Genomic DNA, 25,497 nt, shown 5'->3' on the forward strand with positions numbered 1-25,497 from the left:
TGTTGAGTCTTGTGTAAACTGCTTTCGAGATCGTGGACAGTAAAGGGCCTGTCCCACCGGCGTCATTTGCGCGTAATTTACGCGACATCATTCACGCGTCACGCCGCGCGCATGCTGTGCGGTGACGTAGGCAGTGACGCGCGGTCGCCCCAGGATTTGAGGTTTTACAAAATCTTCGCGCGCCATCTGCGTGACGCGCAAATGACGCCCAAGTGGGACAGGCCCTAAGGTAACAGCTCTGTGCATTGAACAGTGCAGCACAGAAACAGGCCCTCTATGTTCGTGCTGAATATGGTGCAGCGTTAAAGTAATATTCTCTGCCTGAACGTCATCCATATCCCTCCATTCCCAGAATGTGTTCATGTCCATTCCATTTTACAGTGATCTTGGGCCCATAACCTGCTGTGTGGCATCCTCAGTACACAGTCTAACAGTCTGTACAAGATTACAACTGTAGAATTCGGTGTAACACCATGAAAACACAGTGGAACTCCCTCAGTGCACAGTTTAGCACCATCAGTACACAATGTAACACCATCAGTAGAGTGTGACACCATCAATACAGTGTAACGCCATCAACGTACAGTGTAACACCATCAGTACATAGTATAACACCATCGATGTTCAGTGTGGCACCATCAGTGCACAGTGTAACACCATCGGTACAGTGTAACATCATCAATACAGTGTGACACCATCACTACACAGTGTAACCATCAGTACAGGGTGTAACACCATCAGTACAGGGTGTAACGCCATCAGTACAGTGTAACATCTTCAGCACAGTGTAACACCATCAATGCTCAGTGTAACACCATCAGTGCACAGTGTAACACCATCGGTACAGTGTAACATCATCAATACAGTGTGACACCATCACTACACAGTGTAACACCATCAATGCACAGTGTAACACCATCAATGCACAGTGTAACACCATCAATGCACAGTGTAACACCATCAATGCACAGTGTAACACCATCAATGCACAGTGTAACACCATCAATGCACAGTGTAACACCATCAATGCACAGTGTAACACCATCAATGCACAGTGTAACACCATCAGTACAGTGTAACATCGTCAATGCTCAGTGTAACATCATCAGTACATTGTAACACAATTCAGTACAGGATTAACACCATTACTACAGTGTAACACCATCAGTACAGGGTGTAACGCCATCAGTACAAGGTGTAAAACCATCAGTACAGGGTGTAACACCATCAGTACAGGGTGTAACGCCATCAGTACAAGGTGTAACACCATCAGTACAGGGTGTAACACCATCAGTACAGGATTAACACCATTACTACAGTGTAACACCATCAGTACAGGGTGTAACACCATCAGTACAGGGTGTAACGCCATCAGTACAAGGTGTAAAACCATCAGTACAGGGTGTAACACCATCAGTACAGGGTGTAACGCCATCAGTACAAGGTGTAAAACCATCAGTACAGGGTGTAACGCCATCAGTACAGGGTGTAACACCATCAGTACAGGGTGTAACACCATCAGTACAGGATTAACACCATCAGTACAGGGTGTAACGCCATCCATACAGGGTGTAACACCATCAGTACAGGGTGTGACACCATCAGTACAGTGTAACACCATCAGTACAGTATAACATCACCAGTACAGGGTGTGACACCATCAGTACAGGGTGTGACACCATCAGTACAGTATAACATCACCAGTACAGGGTGTGACACCATCAGTACAGTATAACACCATCAGTATAGTGTAACACCATCAGTACAGGGTGTAACACCATCAGTACAGGGTGTAACACCATCAGTACAGGGTGTGACACCATCAGTATAGTGTAACACCATCAGTACAGTATAACACCATCAGTATAGTGTAACACCATCAGTACAGTATAACACCATCAGTACAGGGTGTGACACCATCAGTACAGGGTGTGACACCATCAGTACAGAGTGTGACACCATCAGTACAGTATAACATCACCAGTACAGGGTGTGACACCATCAGTACAGGGTGTAACACCATCAGTATAGTGTAACACCATCAGTACAGGATTAACACCATCAGTACAGTATAACATCACCAGTACAGGGTGTGACACCATCAGTACAGGGTGTAACACCATCAGTACAAGGTGTAATCCCACCCGTACAGCCCACTGTCGAGGGTCTCGTTGCTGGGCTATTCACTTGTACACAGGTCTGACCACGAACCTGAGAGTGGAGAAAAGGCCAGATTCACAGCCGAAGAAGAAGAGGCCCTGGCCTTTGAAGGAGGGGAGGATAGCGCTGTTCTCCTTCACGTCGTGTACGTATGAGACGTAGTTGTTGCTGCAGAGTAGCAGGACCTTGTTGTGGTAGCGCACGTGGTTCTCCTTGTTGTGGCCATTGCTGGTGAGGGTGGCGATGGGGTAGATGGTGAAGGGGCAAGGCACGTTGCTGCTCTTACAGCTCTGCGCACTCAGGTGGTAGAAGGCCGTCCAGAAGATGTTGTCGGAGTCGTAGAAGGAGCTGGTATACCTGTTGGTCTGGAAGGAGATGGTGGGCGAGGAGGGCTGGGTAAAGCTGAGCTGGTGTACATACTGGTAGCCGTTGTAGTAGGTGGCGGCTGAGCTGTGGGCCTGAGCGCCCGTGTCGACGTGCAGGGCCGCGCTCCAGGCCGGAGATGTGTAGATCCTGGGCTCCAGGCTGAGCTCCGAGCCGTGCCGCTCCACACTCAGCTGGGCCACCGACACAGAGTGGAACTCGAAGGCTTTGAGGAACCTCTTGAGGAAGAAACTGTCGTGTTCTTCGTAGAGTGAAGACTGCAGCTGGATCTTGGACAGGTCCTCGGCCGAGATCATTTGGAAGCGGATCTTGTCCATCAGCTCGTGGGTGAGTTCCGTCTTCTTGTTGTTGACGATCCACGACTCGACGGCGCGGAACAGAGTCACCTCGTTCCAGATGACGATGTCCGACCTGAGCAGCAACGAGTTCAGCTGCTCGCCGCTAAACTCCAGCCACGACGGCGAGCGGATAAATGCCTGGCAGTTCCACGCCAAGTACTCCAGGCAAACCTCCTTCAGGAGCGGGTCCTTCACCGCCTCCGCATAGTTGAACAGCTCCAGCTGGTGGCGGAAGGACGGGTCCTGCGGCAACAGTTTGTAGAAGAGTCGGTCACAATGATCCCGCACCGCAGTCACCCCGTAATCTGATGCCATGTTGTGGATACACTTCACCGACGCTAGAGTCACATCGATGGTCTTGGTGTAGAAATACCTGCGGGGGAGACGGAGGGGGTGAGGGGGGAGGGGAGGGGGGTGAGGGGGGAGAGAAGGGAGGGGGGGGGGTGAATCAGGGGGGCGAGAGGAGGGGATGAGGGAGGGGAGGGGAGTGCAGGGGAGGGGAGTGAGGGAGAGAGAAGGGGAGTGAGTGAGGGGGGCGAGAGGCGGGAATGTGGGCGGAGAAGGGGTGAGGGGAGGGAAGTGAGGGGAGGGGAGTGAGGGGAGGGGGGTGAGAAAGAGAAGGAGGGTGAGTCAGGGGGGTGAGAGGAGGAAATGAGGGGGGGGAGGGGGGCAAGAGGGGAGGGGTAAGAGGGAAGGGGAGTGAGGGGGGGGGTGAGGGGAGGGGGTGAGAGGGAGTGGAGGGAGTGAGGGGGAGTGAGTGAGGGGGGCGAGAGGCGGGAATGATGGAGGGGAGAGGCGTGAGAGGGGAGGGGAGTGAGGGGATGGGGAGCCGATCCGGGGAGTGGAGAAGGAGGCGAGGAAAGGGTAGGAGTGTGAGTGTTAGCCACGGGGACGAGGAGACACCGAATATACGCACGAAATCACGGGGTGAACACACGAAGTCAGGAAGCTGTTAAATCTCTGTCGGGCTGACGCATTATAGATTCACTGTAGAGTGAATGGCAGGGCCATGGGGAGTGTTGTAGAGCAGAGGGATCTAGGGGTGAACACAGGGCCATGGGGACTGTTGTAGAGCAGAGGGATCTAGGGGTGAACACGGCCATGGGGAGTATTGTAGACCAGAGGGATCTAGGGGTGAACACAGGGCCATGGGGAGTGTTGTAGAGCAGAGGGATCTAGGGGTGAACACAGGGCCATGGGGACTGTTGTAGAGCAGAGGGATCTAGGGGTGAACACAGGGCCATGGGGAGTGTTGTAGACCAGAGGGATCTAGGGGTGAACACAGGGCCATGGGGAGTGTTGTAGACCAGAGGGATCTAGGGGTGAACACAGGGCCATGGGGACTGTTGTAGAGCAGAGGGATCTAGGGGTGAACACAGATACACAGTTCCTTGAAAGTGGCGGGTGGCCGTGAATTCATTTGGCACATTGGCCTTGATCAGTTGGGGTAGTGAGTGCAGAAGTTGGAAGATCGCGTTATCGTCGTTCAGGACATTGGCGTACACACACTGGGTGATTGTATCTATTTTTGGTCGCCATGTTGCAGGAAAGAGTGCAGAGAAGATTAATGAGGATGTTGCTTGGACTCGAGGGCTTGAGCTACAGGGAGAGGTTGGGCAGCCTAGGACTTTATTCCGTGGAGCGCAGGCACGGTCATGATAGGAATGGATTGGGTGAAGATTCTTTCACCGCGGACCAGCCGTTTAGTGCAGGGAGAACCGTCTCACACAAATGTGATTGTTTGATTTGAAGAGGTGACAGGGAGGTTGATGAGGGCGGGGTGGGAGATATTGTCTACCTGGACTTTCACAAGGCCGGTTGGTCTGAAGGTGATGGGATCCAAAGTGAGCTGGAGAAGAGGACACAACACTGGATCTGGGGCACACAAAATTGCTGGGGAAATTTCCCCAGCAATTTTGTGTACCTTCGATATTCCAGCATCTGCAGTTCCCTTTTGAACACTGGATCTGGGGCTCCTTGTTCATCGGTCTATGAAAGTAAGCATGCAGGTACAGCAGGCAGTGAAGAAAGCGAATGGAATGTTGGCCTTTATAACAAGAGGAATCGAATATAGGAGCAAAGAGGTCCTTCTGCAGTTGTACAGAGCCCTAGTGAGACCACACCTGGAGTATTGTGTGCAGTTTTGGTCCCATAGTTTGAGGAAGGACATTCTTGCTATTGAGCGAGTGCAGTGTAGGTTTACAAGGCTAATTCCCGGGATGGCGGGACTGTCATATGCTCAGAGAATGGAGCCGCTGGGCTTGTACACGCTGGAGTTTAGAAGGATGAGAGGGTATCTCATTGAAAAATATAAGATTGTTAAGGGTTTGGACACGCTAGAGGCAGGAAACATGTTCCCGATGTTGGGGGAGTCCAGAACCAGGGGCCACAGTTTAAGAATAAGGAGTAAGCCATTTAGAACGGAGGCGAGGAAACACTTTTTCTCACAGAGTGGTGAGTCTGTGGAATTCTCTGCCTCAGAGGGCGGTGGAGGCAGGTTCTCTGGATACTTTCAAGAGAGAGCTGGATAGGGCTCTTAAAAATAGCGGATTCAGGGGATATGGAGAGAAGGCAGGAACGGGGTACTGATTGGGGATGATCAGCCATGATCACATTGAATGGGGGTGCTCGCTCGAAGGGCCGAATGGCCTCCTCCTGCACCTATTGTCTAACTCTGGCTGGTGGTCATTCAGATCGGAGATGTCTGACCATGTGAGTGGCCAGCGGAGAGTGGACAGGGGAGGGGTGACCAGGGCAGTGGCCCAAGGGAGTGACTAAGGGGAGAGAATGACCAGGGGAGGGGGCTTTGCGACGTGGGTGGGCACTGGGGCCACCGTGACCGCGTTACCTATTTTGGAGACCATCTAGTTGCCATGTTCAGTAGGTTTGTAGACGACACTGAATGAGTAGATACTGCTGGGTATCTGCTGGTGAGAGATGACTAAGGACGTGGGCGAAGGCAGGTGGAGGTTGCATCTGTTTTCACCGAGGAGGGCGGTGAGATCAGTGTGGAGAATGCTAATATGCAAGGGTTGTTTGAGATCAAAGAGAAATAGGTGTTTGGGCTCTTCAAGCGCATGAATGTGGATAAATCCCCAGGACCTGTTTGTGTTAAATTTTATTGTGTATTGTGTGTTCTTTTTAAATGTATCGCTGCTGGCAAATTCATTTCACTGCATGAATAAAACTTTGACTTTTGACTTTGACCTGATGGGATCGATCCCAGGTTATTGAGAGAGCCAACAGTGGAGATTGCGGGAGGTTTGACAAAGATCTTTGTGTCTTCTCTCGCCACCGGCAAGATGCTGGAGGACTGGTCAGTAGCCAATGTTGATCCTTTATTTAAGAAGGGAAGAAGCGAGAACCAGCGAATACCAGGCTGGCGAGCCTGAGTCGTGTCAGTGGTGGGGAAGCTCGGACAGGATGTATCCTGCAGATGCTGGTTAACGCCGAAGATAGACACACAAAAAGCTGGAGTAATTCAGCGGGACAGACAGGCAGCAGCTGTGGAGAGAAGGAATGGGTGACGTTTCAGATCGAGACCATTCTTCGGTCTGAGATGCTGCCCGACCCGTTGAGTTACTCCAGCATGTTTTGTCTGTGGGAGAGGATATTTGGGATCGGATTAGGTTTAATCAGAGACGGGGAGTGTTCTAGGTTTGTTTTTTTGCCCCCGTGTGGGAGAGGTCCCCTCAAGAAGGGGTTCGGAGTGGAGGTCGTGAGGGCAGGGGTCGTGGGTCGCTCCCCACCCGGTGAGGCCCACGTACGCTGCACCGTAATGTAGTCGGGACCGAGGCTCAGGGCCGGGCCGGGTGAGGGAGTCAGGGTTGGGGGTCGGTGCGGGGACTGGCGGTCCGGTAACGGGTCGGCGGGGTTGGAACCCGGGGTCGGGATCAGGGCCGGGGTCAGGGGTCTGGGATCAGGGGCTAGGTGCCGGGGTCATGGGTCGAGGTCAGGTGCCGGGGTCAAGGGCCGGGATCAGGGGTCTAGGTTCAGGGTCGGGTCAGGTGCTGGGGTTGAGGGTCGGGGTCAGGTGTCGGGGTTACGGTCGGGGTCAGGTGCCGGGGTCAAGGGTTGGTGCTGGGGACAGGTCCGGGGTCAAGGGGCGGGGTCAGGTGCCGGAGTCAAAGGTTGGAGTCAGGGTTCAGGGGCTAGGTGTCGGGGTCAGGGGTTGGGGTCAAGGTAGGGGTCAGGTATCTGGGTTAGGGTCTGGGTCAGGTGCCGGGGTCAAGGGTTGGGGTCAGGTAGCGGGGTTATTGGTCGGGGTCAGGGGTCTGGGCTCAGGGGCTAGGTGCCGGGGTCTAGGGTCAGGTGCCGGGGTTAGGTTCGGGGTCACGGGTGTCGCCCACCTGATGAAGTCCTCGACATGGGGCAGGCACTCGGGGCGGACGGTGATGTGGACGCCGCTGCTCCGGTTGCCGCTGATGAGGTTGCCGTCGGCGCTGAGGCCGAGCACCAGGCGGTGGGCGCACAGGTGCAGCTTGACGGGGCCGCGTCTCGCCGTCTGCACCAGGATCCGCACCTGGCAGCGCTTCTGGCTCAGGTACAGTTGCCCCAGAGACTGCCGCAGCTCCGCCGTCTGCTCCAGCCGGTAGCTGGGCAGCGCTCCGGCCAGGCCTGGGGCAGAGACTGACCGTCAGTGTCCGGCCACTCACCGTCCGCACCCCCCCCATACCTCCTCCCCCCCCCCCCCCCCCCCCCCCCCCCCCCCCCACTCCCACCCCCGCACGTACCTTTCAAGAGAGAGCTAGATAGGGCTCTTAAAGATAGCGGAGTCAGGGGATATGGGGAAAAGGCAGGAACGGGGTACTGATTGGGGATGATCAGCCATGATCACATTGAATGGCGGTGCTGGATCGAAGGGCCGAATGGCCTACTCCTGCATCTATTGTCTATTGTCTATTGAGCCGGGGTCACAGCGGGCCCCTGCATCCTCCGAGTGCTGGCAGCCGTGGCCTCCCCTTCCCTACTCGCCCTCTCGCCCTCTCCCCTCCGCCCCCCTCCACCCCCCACTGTTCTCCATCTCCCCTTACAACCTCCTCCCCTTCCCCCTCCCTCCTCCCTCTCCCCCACCCTTGCCCTCCCGACCCCTTCTCTATCCCCCCCCCCTCCCCATACGTACGGGGGTCGCAGCGGGCCCCTGCATCCTCCGAGTGCTGGCAGTCGTGGACCTTCCAGCCACGACTCTTGCAGAGTGTGAGCGAGGTCTCGGTGCCCGCACACGCCACCTCGTCCATCAGGATGGGGCCAGAACCTGGAGTGTAGGGGGGGGGGGGGGGGGGAAGAGAGAGAGGTTGAGGGGGTCAGTATGGCCGCGCTATCTCCGCACGGACCGCCCCCCCCCACCTCCCTCCTGCTGATCGCCCCCCCCCCCCCCGTGTATAAAGGGGCTCTTACCACCCCCATTGGAGTTGCCGCCCCAGGCCGCGGTGTCACCAGTCACAACCCCCCTCCCCGTTGTTGATATGTGCAGCTTCAGCGGCGTCTCTGCGGACAAGCCCAATCTCCGCATGTTTCTCGGGACGTTGAGGTCTTGATGGGTTTTCTCCACCACCGACCCACCGACAGAGTCACGGAGCTGCACGGTACAGCACGGAAACATGCCCTTCGGCCCACTTTGTCCATGGCGGGACTGTTATATGAGGAAAGATTGAAAAGACTCGGCTTGTATTCACTGGAGTTTAGAAGGATGAGGGGGGGGGGGGGGGGTCTTAAAAAAACAAATAAAATTATAAAAGGACTGGACAAGCTAGATGCAGGAAAAATGTTCCCAATGTTGGGCGAGTCCAGAACCAGGGGCCACAGTCTTAGAATAAAGGGGAGGTCATTTAAGGCTGAGGTGAGAAAAAACGTTTTCACTCAGAGAGTTGTGAATTTGTGGAATTCCCTGCCACAGAGGGCAGTGCAGGCCAAATCACTGGATGGATTTAGATAGAGCTCTAGGGGCTAGTGGAGTCAAGGGATATGGTGAGAAGGCAGGCACGGGTTATTGATAGGGGACGATCAGCCATGATCACAATGAATGGCGGTGCTGGCTCGAAGGGCCGAATGGCCTCCTCCTGCACCTATTTTCTATGTTTCTATGTTTCTATGTTTGTCCGACCAAGTTAGCACTCTGGGCTCAGTCCATTTGCCAGTATTTGGCCCAAATCCCAATTCACCGACAGCGTGTGTTTGGGATTCCGAGTGAGAGTTTGTCACACAGATGGGGGTTATATCTGGAATTCACTGTCTGATTGGGGGGAATGGAGGAGGTGAGGGACAGGTAACGTCAAAGTGCTGGGGTAACTCAGCGGATCAGGCAGCATCTGTGGAAAGGGATCTAGAGACGTGGTTGAATTTAGGCAGAGAAGGCTAATGTAGATAAAAGTGACGTCAGCCCGCCTTGGCCATGCCGCCTGTTACCAGTCTGGGATAGTCCCATTTGCCTGTCCAGGTGTCTTTAGTGCAGATAGGTTTGTGGGAGAGGCATCGAATGATAGGCCGAAGGGCCTGGCACTGTCCAGTTACAAACGACATTGTCATAACACTGACCTCCCTCGGGGAGCAGGGTGTTTCAACATAGCGTAGTAGACTGCGCTGTACCCCCCCCCCCCCACCCCCTCTTCCCCTCTACCCCCTCACCAGATGTCACCCCGGCCACCACTGCCCGTGTCCCCTTCCTTGGCAGGTCTAGTCCTCCCTCCCAACAGACCCGGGTTCGATCCTGACTACGGGTGCTGTCTGTACGGAGTTTGCAGGTTCTCCCCGTGACCGTGCGGGTTTTCTCCGGGTGCTCGGGGTTCCTCCCACACTCCAAAGACATACAGGATTGTAGGCTATTTGGCTTGGTATAAATGTAAATTGTCGCTAGTGTGTGTATAATAGTGTTAACGTGCGGGGATCACTGGTCAGCACAGAGCTTGTGGGCCGAAGGGCCTGTTCCCGTGCTGTGCTGGCCCATGTTGTGTGTGTGCAGCGTGTGGGTGATGTGTGGCGCTCCCACCTGCCCCGAACACGCCTCCGATGGTGGCCTCTGTGGCGTTGAGGAAGCCCAGGCTGCGGCAAACCACGTTGGCGTCGGTCAGGTCCCAGCCATCGTCACACACCGTGCCCCACTCCCCGTCATAGTAAACCTCCACTCGGCCCTCCGTCGGCTGCTGGCCCCCTGACAGACGCAGCTCACCACGATCCACCGCTGGGGAGACAGGGTGGTCAGTACAGGGGGAGACACAGACACAGGGGGAGACAGAGACACAGGGGGAGACAGAGACACAGGGGGAGACACAGGGGGAGACACAGGGGGAGACACAGACACAGGGGGAGACAGAGACACAGGGGGAGACAGAGACACAGGGAGAGACAGAGACACAGGGAGAGACACAGACACAGGGGGAGGCAGAGACACAGGGGGAGACAGAGACACAGGGGGAGACAGAGACACAGGGGGAGACAGAGACACAGGGGGAGACACAGAGACACAGAGACACAGAGACACAGGGGGAGACAGAGACACAGGGGGAGACACAGAGACACAGAGACACAGGGGGAGACAGAGACACAGGGGGAGACAGAGACACAGGGGGAGACAGAGACACAGGGGGAGACACAGGGGGAGACACAGGGGGAGACACAGACACAGGGGGAGACAGAGACACAGGGGGAGACACAGGGGGAGACACAGACACAGGGGGAGACAGAGACACAGAGACACAGGGGGAGACACAGACACAGGGGGAGACAGAGACACAGGGGGAGACACAGAGACACAGGGGGAGACAGAGACACAGGGGGAGACAGAGACACAGGGGAGACAGAGACACAGGGGAGACACAGAGACACAGGGGGAGACACAGGGGGAGACACAGGGGGAGACAGAGACACAGGGGAGACAGAGACACAGGGGGAGACACAGACACAGGGGGAGACACAGGGGGAGACAGAGACACAGGGGAGACAGGGACACCAAAGTGGATAACCTCACATTTATCCGTATTAAACTTCATCTGCCATGCATCTGCCCACTCCCCCAACCTGTCCAAGTCACCCTGCATTCTCATAGCATCCTCCTCCCAGTTCACACTGCCACCCAGCTTTTTGTCATCTGCAAATTTGCTAATGTTACTTTGAATCCCTTCATCCAAATCATTGATGTATATTGTAAATAGCTGCGGTCCCAGCACCGAGCCTTGCGGTGCCCCACTAGTCACTGCCTGCCATTCTGAAAGGGACCCGTTAATCCCTACTCTTTGTTTCCTGTCTGCCAACCACTTCTCTATCCATGTCAGCACTCAACCCCCAATACCATGTGCCCTCTGGCACATGGTATTGGCCACTAGATCCTCTGGCCACTACTATATCAGGAAGATTGTTTGTGTCCTCCTTAGTGAAGACAGATCCAAAGTACCTGTTCAACTCATCTGCAATTTCCTTGTTCCCCATAATAAATTCACCTTTTTCAGTCTTCAAGGGTCCAACTTTGATCTTAACTAATTTTTTCCTCTTCACATACCTAAAGAAGCTTTTACTATCCTGCTTTATATTCTTGGCTAGCTTACCGTCGTACCTCATCTTTTCTTCCCGTATTGTCTTTTTAGTTATCTTCTGTTGTTCTTTAAACATTACCCAATCCTCTTGCTTCCCGCTCATCTTTGCTACGTTGTACTTCTTCGCTTTAATTTTTATACTGTCCCTGACGTCCCTTGTCAGCCATGGTCGTCCCTTTCTCCCCTTGGAATCTTTCTTCCTCCTAGGAATGAACTGATCCTGCACCTTCTGTATTATTCCTAGAAACACCTGGCATTTTTGTTCCACTGTCATCCCTGCTAGTGTATCTTTACAGTCAACTTTGGCCAGCTCCTCCCTCATGGCCCCATAGTCCCCTTTATTCAACTGTAACACTGACACCTCCGATCTACTCTTCTCCCTCTCCAATTGTAGATTAAACATGATCATGTTATGGTCACTGCCTCCTAATGGCTCATTAACCTCGAGGTCCTTTATCAAATCCGGTTCATTACATAACACTAAATCCAGAATTGCCTTCTCCCTGGTAGGCTCCAATACAAGCTGTTCAAAGGATCCATCACAAGCTGTTCAAAGAATCCATCACGAAGGCACTCCACAAAGTCCCTTTCTTGGGGTCCAGTACCAACCTGATTTTCCCAGTCTACCTGCATGTTGAAATCTCCCATAACAACCACAGCATTACTTTTGCTACATGCCAATTTTAACTCGATTCAAGTTGCGCCCTATGTCCAGGCTACTGTTTGGGGGCCTGTAGATTAGTCCCATTAGGGTCTTTTTACCCTTACAATTCCTTAGTTCTATCCATACTGACTCCACATCTCCTGTTTCAATGTCACCCCTTGCAAGGGACTGAATTTCATTCCTCACCAACAGGGTAACCCCACCCCCTCTGCCCACCTGTCTGTCTTTTCGATAGGAGGTATACCCTTGAATATTCAGTTCCCAGCCCTGGCCCTCTTGCAGCCATGTCTCAGTAAATCCCACAACATCATACTTGCCAGTTTCTAACTGAGCCTCAAGCTCGTCCACTTTATTCCTTATACTCCGCGCATTCATATACAGTATGTTGACCCCGACACGGGGGGAGGGGGGGGGGGGAGACAGAGACAGAGGGGGAGACAGAGACAGAGGGGGAGATAGGGACACGGGGGGAGACAGGGACACGGGGGGAGACAGAGACAGAGGGGGAGACAGGAGAGAGACGGAAGGAGACGAGGGTGGGGGGTCAGTACAGTCGGGGGATCGGGATACATATTGCGCGCTTCAGTGCTGGTGGGGGGAGAGACATGGGGAGGGGAGTCGGTACATGCGGGGGGAGAGGAGGAGCGGGAGAGACTGGGGAGAGGGTTGGGTAGCGGGCGTGGGGGGTGGGGAGTGGGTGGGGCGGTGGAGGTGTGTGGAGCGGGTGGGTGTTGGGTGGAGCGGATGCGGGGTGAGTAGAGTATGGGGGGGGGGGGGTGCGGTGCTCTCGGGGAGGGAGTTTACCTGTGGTGGGGAGGGCGGTGAGCAGAGACAGGCAGAGCGCCGCCAGCAAACTCTCCATCGTCCGTCCGTCCGTCGCCTGCGGGAGCGGGTCAGTGGATGAGGCGCGGTCTGGGGCCGCCCGGACCCCCGTCCCCCTCCAACCCGGACACCCAGCGCTTCCCCCGGGAATCAGCGCCTCCAACCCCCCTCCAGCGGTCCCTCACAGCGCGGACCCCCCCCCCCCCCCCTACCCCCGTCGTCCAGGAATGGTCCTGAGGCCAAGTCCGCCCACTCCCCCACTCACCCCACCCCCTCCCCCACTTTAATCCCACCCCCTCTCCCACTCGCCCCGCCCCTCCCCATCATTACCCCTCCCCATCACCCCCCCCCCCCTCAACCCTACCCCCCCCCCCCCATCCATCCACCGCCCTCCCCCCCACAGATGGTGGTTTACGTGATCCCGGTCGCGCTGACTCCGTCTCCGGGAAACACCGATCTGCGCTCGCGGATTCCCACCGGCGTCGGCGGCCGCAGCTCCCCGTCTGTGTCCGTGTCCGTGTCTGTGTGTGTGTCTGTGTGTGCGTCTGTGAGTGTGTGTGTGTCCGTGTGTCCGTGTCCGTGTCCGTGTCTGTGTGTGCGTGTGTGTGTGTGTGTGTGTCCGTGTCCGTGTGTGTGTCCGTGTCCGTGTCCATGTGTGTGTGTCTGTGTCCGTGTTCGTGTCCGTGTCCGTGTCTGTGTGTGCGTCTGTGTCTGTGTCCGTGTCTGTGTCTGTGTCCGTGTCTGTGTCTGTGTCTGTGTCTGTGTCTGTGTCTGTGTCCGTGTCTGTGTTTGTGTCTGTGTCTGTGTCCGTGTCTGTGTCTGTGTCTGTGTCCGTGTCTGTGTCTGTGTCTGTGTCCGTGTCCGTGTCTGTGTGTGCTTCTGTGTCTGTGTCTGTGTCTGTGTCTGTGTCTGTGTCCGTGTCTGTGTCTGTGTCTGTGTCTGTGCCTGTGTCTGTGTCTGTGTCTGTGTCTGTGTCTGTGTCCGTGTCTGTGTCCGTGTCTGTGCCTGTGTCTGTGTCTGTGTCCGTGTCTGTGTCTGTGTCTGTGTCTGTGTCCGTGTCTGTGTCTGTGTCTGTGTCTGTGTCTGTGTGTGCTTCTGTGTCCGTGTCTGTGTGTGCTTCTGTGTCTGTGTCTGTGTCTGTGTGTGCTTCTGTGTCTGTGTCTGTGTCTGTGTCCGTGTCCGTGTCTGTGTGCGTGTCTGTGTCTGTGTGCGTGTCTGTGTCTGTGTGTGCATGTCTGTGTCGATGTCTGTGTGTGCATGTCTGTGTTTGTGTCTGCGTCTGTGTGTGCATGTCTGTGTATGTGTCTGTGTCTGTGTGTGCATGTCTGTGTCGATGTCTGTGTGTGCATGTCTGTGTATGTGTCTGTGTGTGTGTGTGTGTGTGTGTCTGTGTCTGTGTCTGTGTCTGTGTCCGTGTCCGTGTCTGTGTCTGCGATGTGTCCGTGTCTGTGTCTGTGTCTGCGTCTGCGTCTGTGTCTGCGTCTGCGTCTGCGTCTGTGTCTGTGTCTGCGTCTGTGTCTGCATCTGCGTCTGTGTCTGTGTCCATATCTGTGTCCGTGTCTGCATCTGCATCTGTGTCAGTGTCTGCATCTGCGTCTGCATCTGTGTGCGTGTCTGTGTCTGCGTCTGTGTCTGTGTCTGTGTGTGTGTCTGTGTCTGTGTCTGTGTCTGTGTCTGTGTCTGTGTCTGTGTGCGTGTCTGTGTCTGTGTCTGTGTCTGTGTCTGTGTCTGTGTGCGTGTCTGTGTGCGTGTCTGTGTCTGTGTCTGTGTGCGTGTATGTGTGCGTGTCTGTGTCTGTGTGCGTGTCTGTGTGCGTGTCTGTGTCTGTGTCTGTGTGCGTGTCTGTGTGCGTGTCTGTGTCTGTGTGCGTGTCTGTGTGCGTGTCTGTGTCTGTGTCTGTGTGCGTGTCTGTGTCTGTATCTGCGTCTCTCACCCTTCCCGCCCCGACTGTGTCTGTGTCTTCCCCATCACTGCCTCCCCGCCCCCCCCCCCATCTCTGTCTCCACTCCTGCCATTGTGTGTGTCCAAACGGGGAGTTCCGACCTTGGTCAGTGTGTGTGGTCAGTGGTCAGTGGTCAGTGTCTGTGTCTGTGGTCAGTATCTGTGTGTGTGGTCAGTGTCTGTGTCTGTGGTCAGTATCTGTGTGTGTGGTCAGTTTCTCTGTCCGTGGTCAGTTTCTCCGGCCGGACCGGCGGGCGGAGTGAATGCCTCGGACAGTCTGGACATCCGTGGCCGTAGCATCGAGGTGGTGACCAGTGCGGGAAGATGCCTCATCTCCGAGCGCACCCTCAGGCCAGTCCCCGCCTCACCCCCTCCTGCCCGGTGGGACAGAGCCCGCGGTGGGATGGGTGGGGGGGGGGGGGGGGGGGGTGGGGGGGGGGGGGGGGTAGGGGGGGGGATAGTGTCCAGCGATGCGGTCACACAGCCGATTCAGACCAAAACCAGGGACCTCCCCTGAACACTGACCATCGGGGGAGGTTGAGGGGTGACATTATTGAGGTGTACAAGATCATGAGGGGCACGGATAAAGCATACACTCTCATCCTTATCTCCAGGGTAGAGGATTATAAAACTAGAGGGCACAGGGTTAAGTTGAGGGGAGAGATTTAAGAGGGACCTCAGGGATATCATTATCACACAGAGGGCAGTCCGCATCTGGAACAAGCTGCCAGAGGAAGCGAAACAAATAATACAATTACGACTTTTAAGACATTTATCAAACATGTAGAAACATAAAAACATAGAAACATAGAAATTAGGTGCAGAAGTAGGCCATTCGGGCCTTTGAGCCTGCACCGCCATTCGATATGATCATGGCTGCTCATCCAACTCAGTATCCCGTACCTGCCTTCTCTCCATACCCCCTGATCCCTTTAGCCACAAGGGCCACATATAACTTCCTCTTAAATATAGCCAATGAACTGGCCTCAACTACCTTCTGTGGCAGAGAATTCCACAGATTCACCACTCTCTGTGTAAAAAATGATTTTCTCATCTCAATCCTAAAAGACTTCCCTCTTATCCTTAAACTGTGACCCCTAGTTCTGGACTTCCCCAACATCGGGAATAATCTTCCTGCATCTAGCCTGTCCAACCCCTTAAGAATTTTGTAAGTTTCTATAAGATCCCCCCTCAATCTTCTAAATTCTAGTATGTACAAGCCGAGTCTATCCAGTCTTTCTTCATATGAAAGTCCTGCCATCCCAGGAATCAGTCTGGCGAACCTTCTCTGTAAGAATGTGAAAGAATGGATGGACTGGGCTTGCATTCACTGGAATTTAGGATGAGAGGTAGTCTTATAGAAATATTTAACATTCTTAAAGGATTGGATAGGCCCGGTGCAGGAAAAATGTTCGCAATGTTGGGGGAGTCTAGAAAATAGGGGTCACAGTTTAAGAATAAGGGGTTGGCCATTTAGGACTGAGATAAGGAAACACTTTTTCGCCAAGAGAGTTGTAAATCTGTGGAATTCTCTGCCAAAGAAGGCAGTGGAGGCCAATTCATTGGATGTTTTCAAGAGAGAGTAAGATTTAGCTCTTAGGGCTAAAGGAATCGAGGGATATGGGGAGAAGGCAGGAACGGGGTACAGATTGTGAATGATCAGCCATGATCACATTGAATGGCAGTGCTGGCTGGAAGTGCCGAATTGCTTTGTCTATGTTTCTATGACAGGGTTTAGATGGATCAAATATAGGTTAATGGGACTAGCATCGAACCGTGAAGCGCAGGAAGAGGCCTTTCGGCCCACAATGTCTGTGTTGAACATGATGCCGACACGATCTCTCATCTGCCTGTACATGGTCCGTATCGCTTTATTCCCTGAGTATCCACGTGTCCAAAAGCCTCGTAAACACCACTATAGTATCTGCCTCCATCACCACCCTCTGTGTAAAATAACTTGCTCCGCACATCTCCTTTAACCTTTGCCCCTCTTACCTCAAACTTGTGTCTTCTAGCATTCACTCATTCCCCGCCAATATCCACTCACTCCACACCAGTGTCCACTACTGTCCACGCCAGTGTCCACTCACTCCACACCAGTGTCCACTACTGTCCACATCAGTGTCCACTCACTCCACGCCAGTGTCCACTCACTCCACACCAGTGTCCACTACTGTCCACATCAGTGTCCACTCACTCCACGCCAGTGTCCACTACTGTCCACATCAGTGTCCACTCACTCCACACACCAGTGACCACTCATTCCACACGCCAATACCCACTCACTCCACGCCAGTGTCCACTCACTCCACACCAGTGTCCACTACTGTCCACATCAGTGTCCACTCACTCCACACCAGTGTCCACTACTGTCCACATCAGTGTCCACTCACTCCACACACCAGTGTCCACTCACTCCACACCAGTGTCCACTACTGTCCACATCAGTGTCCACTCACTCCACGCCAGTGTCCACTACTGTCCACATCAGTGTCCACTCACTCCACGCCAGTGTCCACTCACTCCACACCAGTGTCCACTACTGTCCACATCAGTGTCCACTCACTCCACACCAGTGTCCACTACTGTCCACATCAGTGTCCACTCACTCCACACCAGTGTCCACTACTGACCACATCAGTGTCCACTCACTCCACGCCAGTGTCCACTAATGTCCACATCAGTGTCCACTCACTCCACACGCCAATACCCACTCACTCCACGCCAGTGTCCACTCACTCCACGCCAGTGTCCACTCACTCCACGCCAGTGTCCACTCACTCCACACCAGTGTCCACTCACTCCACACCAGTGTCCACTTACTCCACACACCAGTGTCCACTCACTCCACACGCCAGTGTCCACTCACTCCACACGCCAGTGTCCACTCACTCCACACCAGTGTCCACTCACTCCACACCAGTGTCCACTCACTCCACACGCCAGTGTCCACTCACTCCACACCAGTGTCCACTCACTCCACACGCCAATACCCACTCACTCCACGCCAGTGTCCACTCACTCCACACGCCAGTGTCCACTCACTCCACACCAGTCCACTCACTCCACACGCCAGTGTTCACTCACTCCACACCAGTGTCCACTCACTCCACACGCCAGTTTCCACTCACTCCACACCAGTGTCCACTCACTCCACACCAGTGTCCACTCACTCCACACGCCAGTGTCCACTCACTCCACACCAGTGTCCACTCACTCCACACGCCAATACCCACTCACTCCACGCCAGTGTCCACTCACTCCACACGCCAGTGTCCACTCACTCCACACCAGTGTTCACTCACTCCACACCAGTGTCCACTCACTCCACACGCCAGTGTCCACTCACTCCACACCAGTGTCCACTCACTCCACATCAGTGTCCACTCACTCCACACCAGTGTCCACTCACTCCACATCAGTGTCCACTCACTCCATGCCAGTGTCCACTCACTCCACACTAGTGTCCACTCACTCCACGCCAGTGTCCACTCACTCCACGCCAGTGTCCACTCACTCCACACGCCAGTGTCCACTCACTCCACGCCAGTGTCCACTCACTCCACGCCAGTGTCCACTCACTCCACACACCAGTGTCCACTCACTCCATGCCAGTGTCCACTCACTCCACACTAGTGTCCACTCACTCCACGCCAGTGTCCACTCACTCCACGCCAGTGTCCACTCACTGCACACATCAGTGACCACCCACTCCACACCAATACCCACTCACTCCAGTGTCCACACCAGTGTCCACTACTGTCCACTCACTCCACACCAGTGTCCACTCTTGTCCACACCAGTGTCCACTCTTGTCCACACCAGTGTCCACTCAGGAAGAGGGGTGATCTTATAGAGGTGTATAAAATCATGAGAGGAATAGATCGGGTAGACGCAGTCTCTTGCCCAGAGTAGGGGGGTTGAACCATAGGTTTAAGGTGAAGGGGGGAAGGAGAAAAATTAATAGGAACCTGAGGGGTTTACATTTCCACACAGAGGGTGGTGGGTGTATGGAACGAGCTGCCAGAAGAGGTAGTTGATGCTGGGATTATCCCAACATTCCAGCGATCTCCGCTTGACGTGGACTTGACTGGACAGCTATCCCGTCATTGTGCCTTGTTACTCGAGACACTGACTGACCGATACACTGCAGGAGGTCAACCTGGAGCCCACACTATCCATCCCCATCCACCCCCCACCCTCCCCCCACTAACCCTCCCCATTCCCCTCTACCTCCCTCACCCTCCACCTACCCCCCTCGCGCCCCTCGCCTCATCCTCCACCGGTCTGCACTCAATCAATTATCTCTGGCAGTTTTACCCAAACAATACACCCCCACCGACCCCCCTCTCTTGACCCCCCCTCCCCCCTCCTGCTCCGACCCCCGACCCCCGACCCCCCGCCGGCCCATTCCCCGGGCGAGGCCAGAGCGACAGCCGGGAGCCGCACTTACCCGATCCGGAGCCGCTCCACCGCTCGTTGCTCCCGCGGCCACTGAGCTCTGCACCTCCTCCCCTCCCGCGGCCGCTCCCCCGTCCCGCCCCGTCCATCCCCTCCCCGCCCACAGGCCTCCTCAGGGGGAAGGGGAGGCGGGAGAGCGGGGAGAACGATAACTGAGCTGCTGTGGGGGGGGGGGGGGGGGGGGGGGGGTGAATGGGAGAGAGGAGAGGAGGAGGGACGGGTGTGTGTGTGTGGGGGGGGGGGGGGTGAAGGGAGGGAAGAGGCCTGGGGTGGGGGTAGTAGGGGAGGGGAGAGGGGTTGGGGGCGGGGGGAGTGGAGGGGGCAGGCGGGGAGGGGTGGGGGCGGAGAGGAGAGGGGGAGTGGGTGAGGGGATGGGGTTGAGGGCGGGGGGGTGGAGGAGACAGGCAGGGTGGCGTTGGGGGAGGGGGGGGTGAAGGGAGGGAAGAGGCCTGGGGTGGGGGTAGTAGGGGAGGGGAGAGGGGTTGGGGGCGGGGGGGGGGGGGGGGGGGGGCAGGAGACAGGCAGGGTGGCGTTGGGGGGAAGGGGGGGGGTGGTGGTGCGATCACCGCCCAGCGGCGGATGGGGAGCGGAGGAGCGCGTCCTTGCTCGGACACAAGTTCCCGCCGCTAGATTGTTGCAGCCTCCGGTTCCTGCTTCCGCCGCTCGGTCGACAGAAGCCGCAACATCGCAAGGACACGGCCCCGCACTTCACACAGACTCGCCCAGCACGGGAACAGGTCGTTCGGCCCAGTTCTCCCTCGCCCACCAACATGCCCCATCCACACGTGTCTAACCTGCCCGCGCTTGGCCCTCTACACCTTCCCTATCCATGTACCTGGCTAAATGTCTTGTATGTGTTGTGATAACAGCAGCCTCAACCACCTCCTCCGGCAGCTCGCTCCAGAAACTACCCCCTCTCCCTGAAAAGTTGCCCCTCGGGTGCCAGGATGTTCATGTTAAAATGTATTTTGTGTGTTTTGTTGATTTTTTTCATTTGTTGATTTTCATGTTGATTTGTTGAAATCAAATTCCTGGTGTGTTGCAAAACATACTTGACTGATACATTATGATTGTGATTATGATTTTTTGTTTAAGAAGGAACTGCAGATGCTGGAAAAATCGAAGGTAGACAAAAATGCTGGAGAAACTCAGCTGGTGAGGCAGCATCTATGGAGCTAAGGAATAGATGACGTTTAGTGTTGAGACCCTTCTTCAGACTGATGTGGGGTGGTGGGGGGGGGGGGAGAAAGGAAGAGGCGGAGACAGTGGGCTGTGGGAGATCTGGGAATTGGAGGGGAAAGAGGGAGAAAACAAGGACTACCTGAAATTGGAGAAGTCAGTTAGTCCTTGCTTTCTCCCTCCTTCCCCTCCCCTCCCTAGCTCTTCCACAGCTCCCCCACCCCCACCCTGAAGAAGGGGCTCGACCCGAATCGTCACGTTCCTTCTCTCCACAGATGCTGCGCCACCCGCTGAGTTTCTCCAGCATTTTTATGATTATGATATTGATCAAATCTATCTTCCCTCATCTTAAACATATAGTTCTTGATTCCCCAACTTTGGGAGTAAAATTCTCAGTCTATTCACCATTCGTCTCATGATTCTTATACACCTATATAAAATCACCTCTAATCCCCCTACGCTCCAAGGTATATAATCCTAGCCTGCTCAACCTGTCCCTGTAGTTCAACCTCGAGTCCTGGCAACATTCTTGTAAATATTCTCTGCACTCTTTCCAGCTTAATGGCATCCATCCTATAACAGCGAGGCCAAAACTGAATACAATACTCGTTGGACAAAGCGCGCAGGAATAACTCAGTGAGTTCAGTTACTCCAACACTTGATGTCATCGTTTATAAACCACTATCCGCAGTGCATTGTTTCTACATAATACTCCGTGTGACGCCTCAACAACATCTCGTCAGGAATCGAGGGTCTGTGTCATAGGAAACCTCATGAGACTTTGTGCCCCACCCAAGGTTTCCGTGCGGTTCCCAGAGGTTTTTGTCAGTCTCCCTATCTGCTTCCACAACCTGCAACCTCCGGGAACCTCCGGGAACCGCACGGAAACCTTTGGTGGGGCGCAAAGTCTCCAGAGGTTTCCGTTCAGGTTTCCTAAGTGGGACAGGGGCATAACAGCCCATAGCTACAGCCCGTAGAGAGATACAGCGTGGAAACAGGCCCTTCAGCCCAACTTGCCCACACCGGCCAACGTGTCCCAGCTACACTAGTCCCACCTGCCCGCGTTTGGTCCATATCCCTCCAAACCTGTCACATCCATGTACCTGTCTGAGTGATGGGGAGAGATTGAGTAGGCTGGGTCTCTAAACCCTGGAGTGCAGGAGGATGAGGGGCGATCTTATAGAGGCGTACAAAATCATGAGAGGAATAGATATGGTAGATGCACAGAGTCGCTTGCCCAGAGTAGGGGAATCGAGGACCAGAGGACATATGTTTCTCCTCCAGTCACGTTGACCTTGGTGCATGCCAGGCGAACTGGCAGAGAATGTTCCAGAACAGGATGATCCTCCCACTTCCCAGGACACAGTGTCTCTCTACGCAACGGTTCCTCCACCTCCTCTCTACAGTCCCTCCCTCCGGCCTCACCCCCCCCCCCCCCCCCCCCCCCCCCCGCTCACGTAAACATTTACATCTAACACATCATCCTCCGACATTTCAGCCTCCAACGTTATCCCACCACCAGTCACATCTTCCTCTCTCCTCTCACCCTTCCTGCGCACCCCCTCTCTCCCCGCCTCTCATGACTTTCTCTGCAACAGGGACGTTATGTTGCTGTAACACTATATCCTGCATCTGGTATTTTCTCTTTGTACTACTTGTACATGTGTGTGGCTTGTCTATGACAATAGACATTAGGTGCAGGAGTAGGCCATTTGGCCCTTCGAGCCAGCACCGCCATTCAATATGATCATGGCTGATCATCCCCAATCAGTATCCTGTACCTGCCTTCTCCCCATATCCCCTGACTCCGCCCAGGCCACCCTTGACTCCCACACGGACATTGACTCGTATACTCTTATACATCCTCTGTTTCAGATTTTATCAACTCCGCCATCAACAGTGTCACCTCCCTCAAACGGGTGACCATATTCCCGAATCAGAAGCCATGGATGAACAGCGAGGTCAGGCTACTGCTGAAAGCACGGGACACTGCTTTCAGGTCAGGTGATGCCCGAGCCTACAGTTCATCCAGGGCTAACCTAAAGAGGGGCATCAAGAAGGCCAAGCACTGCCATAAGCTCAGGATTGAGGAGCACTTCAACAACAACTCCAACCCCCGACGCATGTGGCAAGGCATCTAGGCCATCACGGACAATAGACCCACCAACACCACCCCCACATCCAGCGACGCCTCCTTCCTTGAGCAGCTTAACCACTTTTATGGCCGCTTTGACAGGGACAATCTAGAGACAGCCATCAAGGCTGTGCTCCCTGCCGATCACCAACCCCTCACACTCACCCCTTACGATGTGTACATGGCACTGAGTAGGACTAATGCACGTAAGGCTGCTGGCCCTGACGGCATCCCCGGGCGCGTCCTCAGGGCCTGTGCTGCGCAGCTGACAGACGTCTGGACTGACATCTTCAACCTGTCACTTGCCCAAGCAGTTGTCCCCACGTGCCTTAAAACCACCTCCATCGTGCCGGTGCCAAAACACTCCACTGCGGCAAGCCTCAACGACTTCCGCCCAGTTGCACTTACCCCCATCATCACCAAGTGCTTCGAGAGGCTGGTCCTGGCACACCTCAAAGGCTGACTACCCCCCACATTGGATCCCTATCAGTTTGCCTACCGCAAGAACAGGAGTACGGAGGATGCCATCTCAACGGCACTTCACTCCGCCCTCTCCCACCTCGACAACAGAGACACTTACGTGAGAATGCTGTTCATCGATTACAGCTCAGCATTCAACACCATTATACCATCTAAACTGATCACCAAACTCGGTAACCTGGGCATCGACCCTTCCCTCTGCAACTGGATACTGGACTTTCTAACCAACAGACCCCAGTCTGTTAGGTTAGACAAGCACACCTCTTCAACCCTCACCCTGAACACCGGCGTTCCACAGGGCTGTGTGCTGAGCCCCCTCCTATACTCCCTCTTCACCTACGACTGCACACCTGTACATGGTACTAACACCATCATCAAGTATGCAGATGATACAACGGTGATTGGCCTCATCAGCAACAACGATGAGTCGGCCTACAGGGAGGAGGTCCAGCTCCTAGCAGCATGGTGCGCTGACAACAACCTGGCCCTTAACTCCAAGAAGACCAAGGAGCTCATTGTAGACTTCAGAAAGTCTAGGGGTGGCACGCACACTCCCATCCACATTAACGGGACGGAGGTGGAATGTGTTTCCAGCTTCAGGTTCCTGGGGGTCAACATCTCTGATGACCTTACTTGGACCCACAATACCTCAACTCTGGTCAAGAAGGCTCACCAGCGTCTCTTCTTCCTGAGGAGACTAAAGAAGGTCCATCTGTCTCCTCAGATCCTGGTGAACTTCTACCGCTGCACCATCGAGAGCATCCTTACCAACTGTATCACAGTATGGTATGGCAACTGCTCTGTCTCCGACCGGAAAGCACTGCAGAGGGTGGTGAAAATTGCCCAACGCATCACCGGTTCCTCGCTCCCCTCCATTGGGTCTGTCCAAAGCAAGACATGTCTGCGAAGGGCGCTCAGCATCGCCAAGGACTGCTCTCACCCCAACCACAGACTGTTTACCCTCCTACCATCCGGGAGGCGCTACAGGTCCAGGAACAGCTTATTCCCTGCGGCTGTTACACTACTCAACACTGTACCTCGGTGATTGCCAATCACCCCCCCCCCCCCTCTCTGTACTGTACACTGCTCAATGACAATAAAAGTTTAATCTGAATCTGAATCTGAATCCGGAATTTTAAGAGCCCTTTCTAGCTCTCTCTTGAAAGCATCCAGAGAACCAGCCTCCACCGCCCTCTGAGGCAGAGAATTCCACAGACTCACCACTCTCTGTGAGAAAAAGTGTTTCCTCGTCTCCATTCTAAACAGCTTACTCCTTATTCTTAAACTGTGGCCCTGGTTCTGGACTCCCCCAACATCGGGAACATGTTTCCTGCCTCTAGCGTGTCCAAGCCCTTAACAATCTTATATGTTTCAATGAGATACCCTCTCATCCTTCTACACTCCAGAGTCTACAAGCCCAGCCGCTCCATTCTCTCAGCATATGACAGTCCCGCCATCCCGGGAATTAACCTTGTAAACCTACGCTGCACTCCCTCAATAGCAAGAATGTCCTTCCTCAAATTAGGGGACCAAAACTGCGCACAATACTCCAGGTGTGGTCTCACTAGGGCTCTGTACAACTGCAGAAGGACCTCTTTGCTCATATATTCGATTCCTCTTGTTATAAAGGCCAACATGCCATTCGCTTCCTTCACTGTCTGCTGTACCTGCATGCTTACTTTCATAGACTGATGAACAAGGACCCCCAGATCCCGTTGTACTTCAACTTTTCCCAACTTGACGCCATTTAGATAGATAGATGCTGATGTACAGTATGATTAGACTGGATAGCCTGCAGACAGACAAGTTGCCACTGCATCTTGGTGCACGTGACTATAATAGAATCTATCAGCTGGAAAATGATAAACTTCAGCGGATTGAGGTGAGAAATGAGAAGAAATCGCTTCAGGGGAAAGCAACGTTTGCAAAGTTCTAACCGAGTGGCCGCCGATTATCAGAAAATACAAAGTGCTGGAAGAACTCAGTGGGTCAGGCAGCATCTGTGGAAGGTGGACACAACGAATTGTAGATGCTGGTCGCTGAAGGGATGCTGAAGAAGGGGTCCTGACCCGAAACGTCTCCTGTCCATTCCCTCCATAGATGCTGCCTGACCTGCTGTGTTCCTCCAGCACTTTGTGCTTTACTCAAGATCGCGTCATCTGCAATTCCTTGTGACTCTGCACATCCTGCTGTGCTTGTGTATAACGTGAATGTACACATGTGTAGTATGATCAGGCTGGATAATATGTGGATGGTATGACCGGATGTTATGACTGGATAGTATGTGTATTATGACATGGATGTACACATGTGACCAGTGGATAGCGTGTTTTCGCTGTATCTCACTGCAAGTGACAATATAAATCACCAACTACCTGGGTGGTTGAATGAGGGAGACCTGTTTCGTTG

The 25,497-nt window shown here is 54.3% G+C and overlaps 1 protein-coding gene across 1 annotated transcript; it reads right to left on the bottom strand.

Moving 5' to 3' along the window:
- Positions 1 to 736: 736 nt before the first annotated feature.
- LOC116989505 (galectin-3-binding protein-like) lies at positions 737 to 12,933 on the bottom strand. The gene is made up of 5 exons (XM_033047005.1): positions 12,876 to 12,933; positions 9,868 to 10,059; positions 8,005 to 8,136; positions 7,232 to 7,499; positions 737 to 3,255 (listed from the first exon to the last, which is right to left on the bottom strand). Exons 1-5 carry the CDS (start codon positions 12,931 to 12,933, stop codon positions 2,184 to 2,186), a joined length of 1,722 nt encoding a protein of 573 aa, XP_032902896.1. The 3' UTR covers positions 737 to 2,183.
- Positions 12,934 to 25,497: the final 12,564 nt, after the last annotated feature.

This window comes from Amblyraja radiata, chromosome 1 (genome assembly GCF_010909765.2).
Source record: "Amblyraja radiata isolate CabotCenter1 chromosome 1, sAmbRad1.1.pri, whole genome shotgun sequence".
NCBI lineage: Eukaryota > Metazoa > Chordata > Chondrichthyes > Rajiformes > Rajidae > Amblyraja > Amblyraja radiata.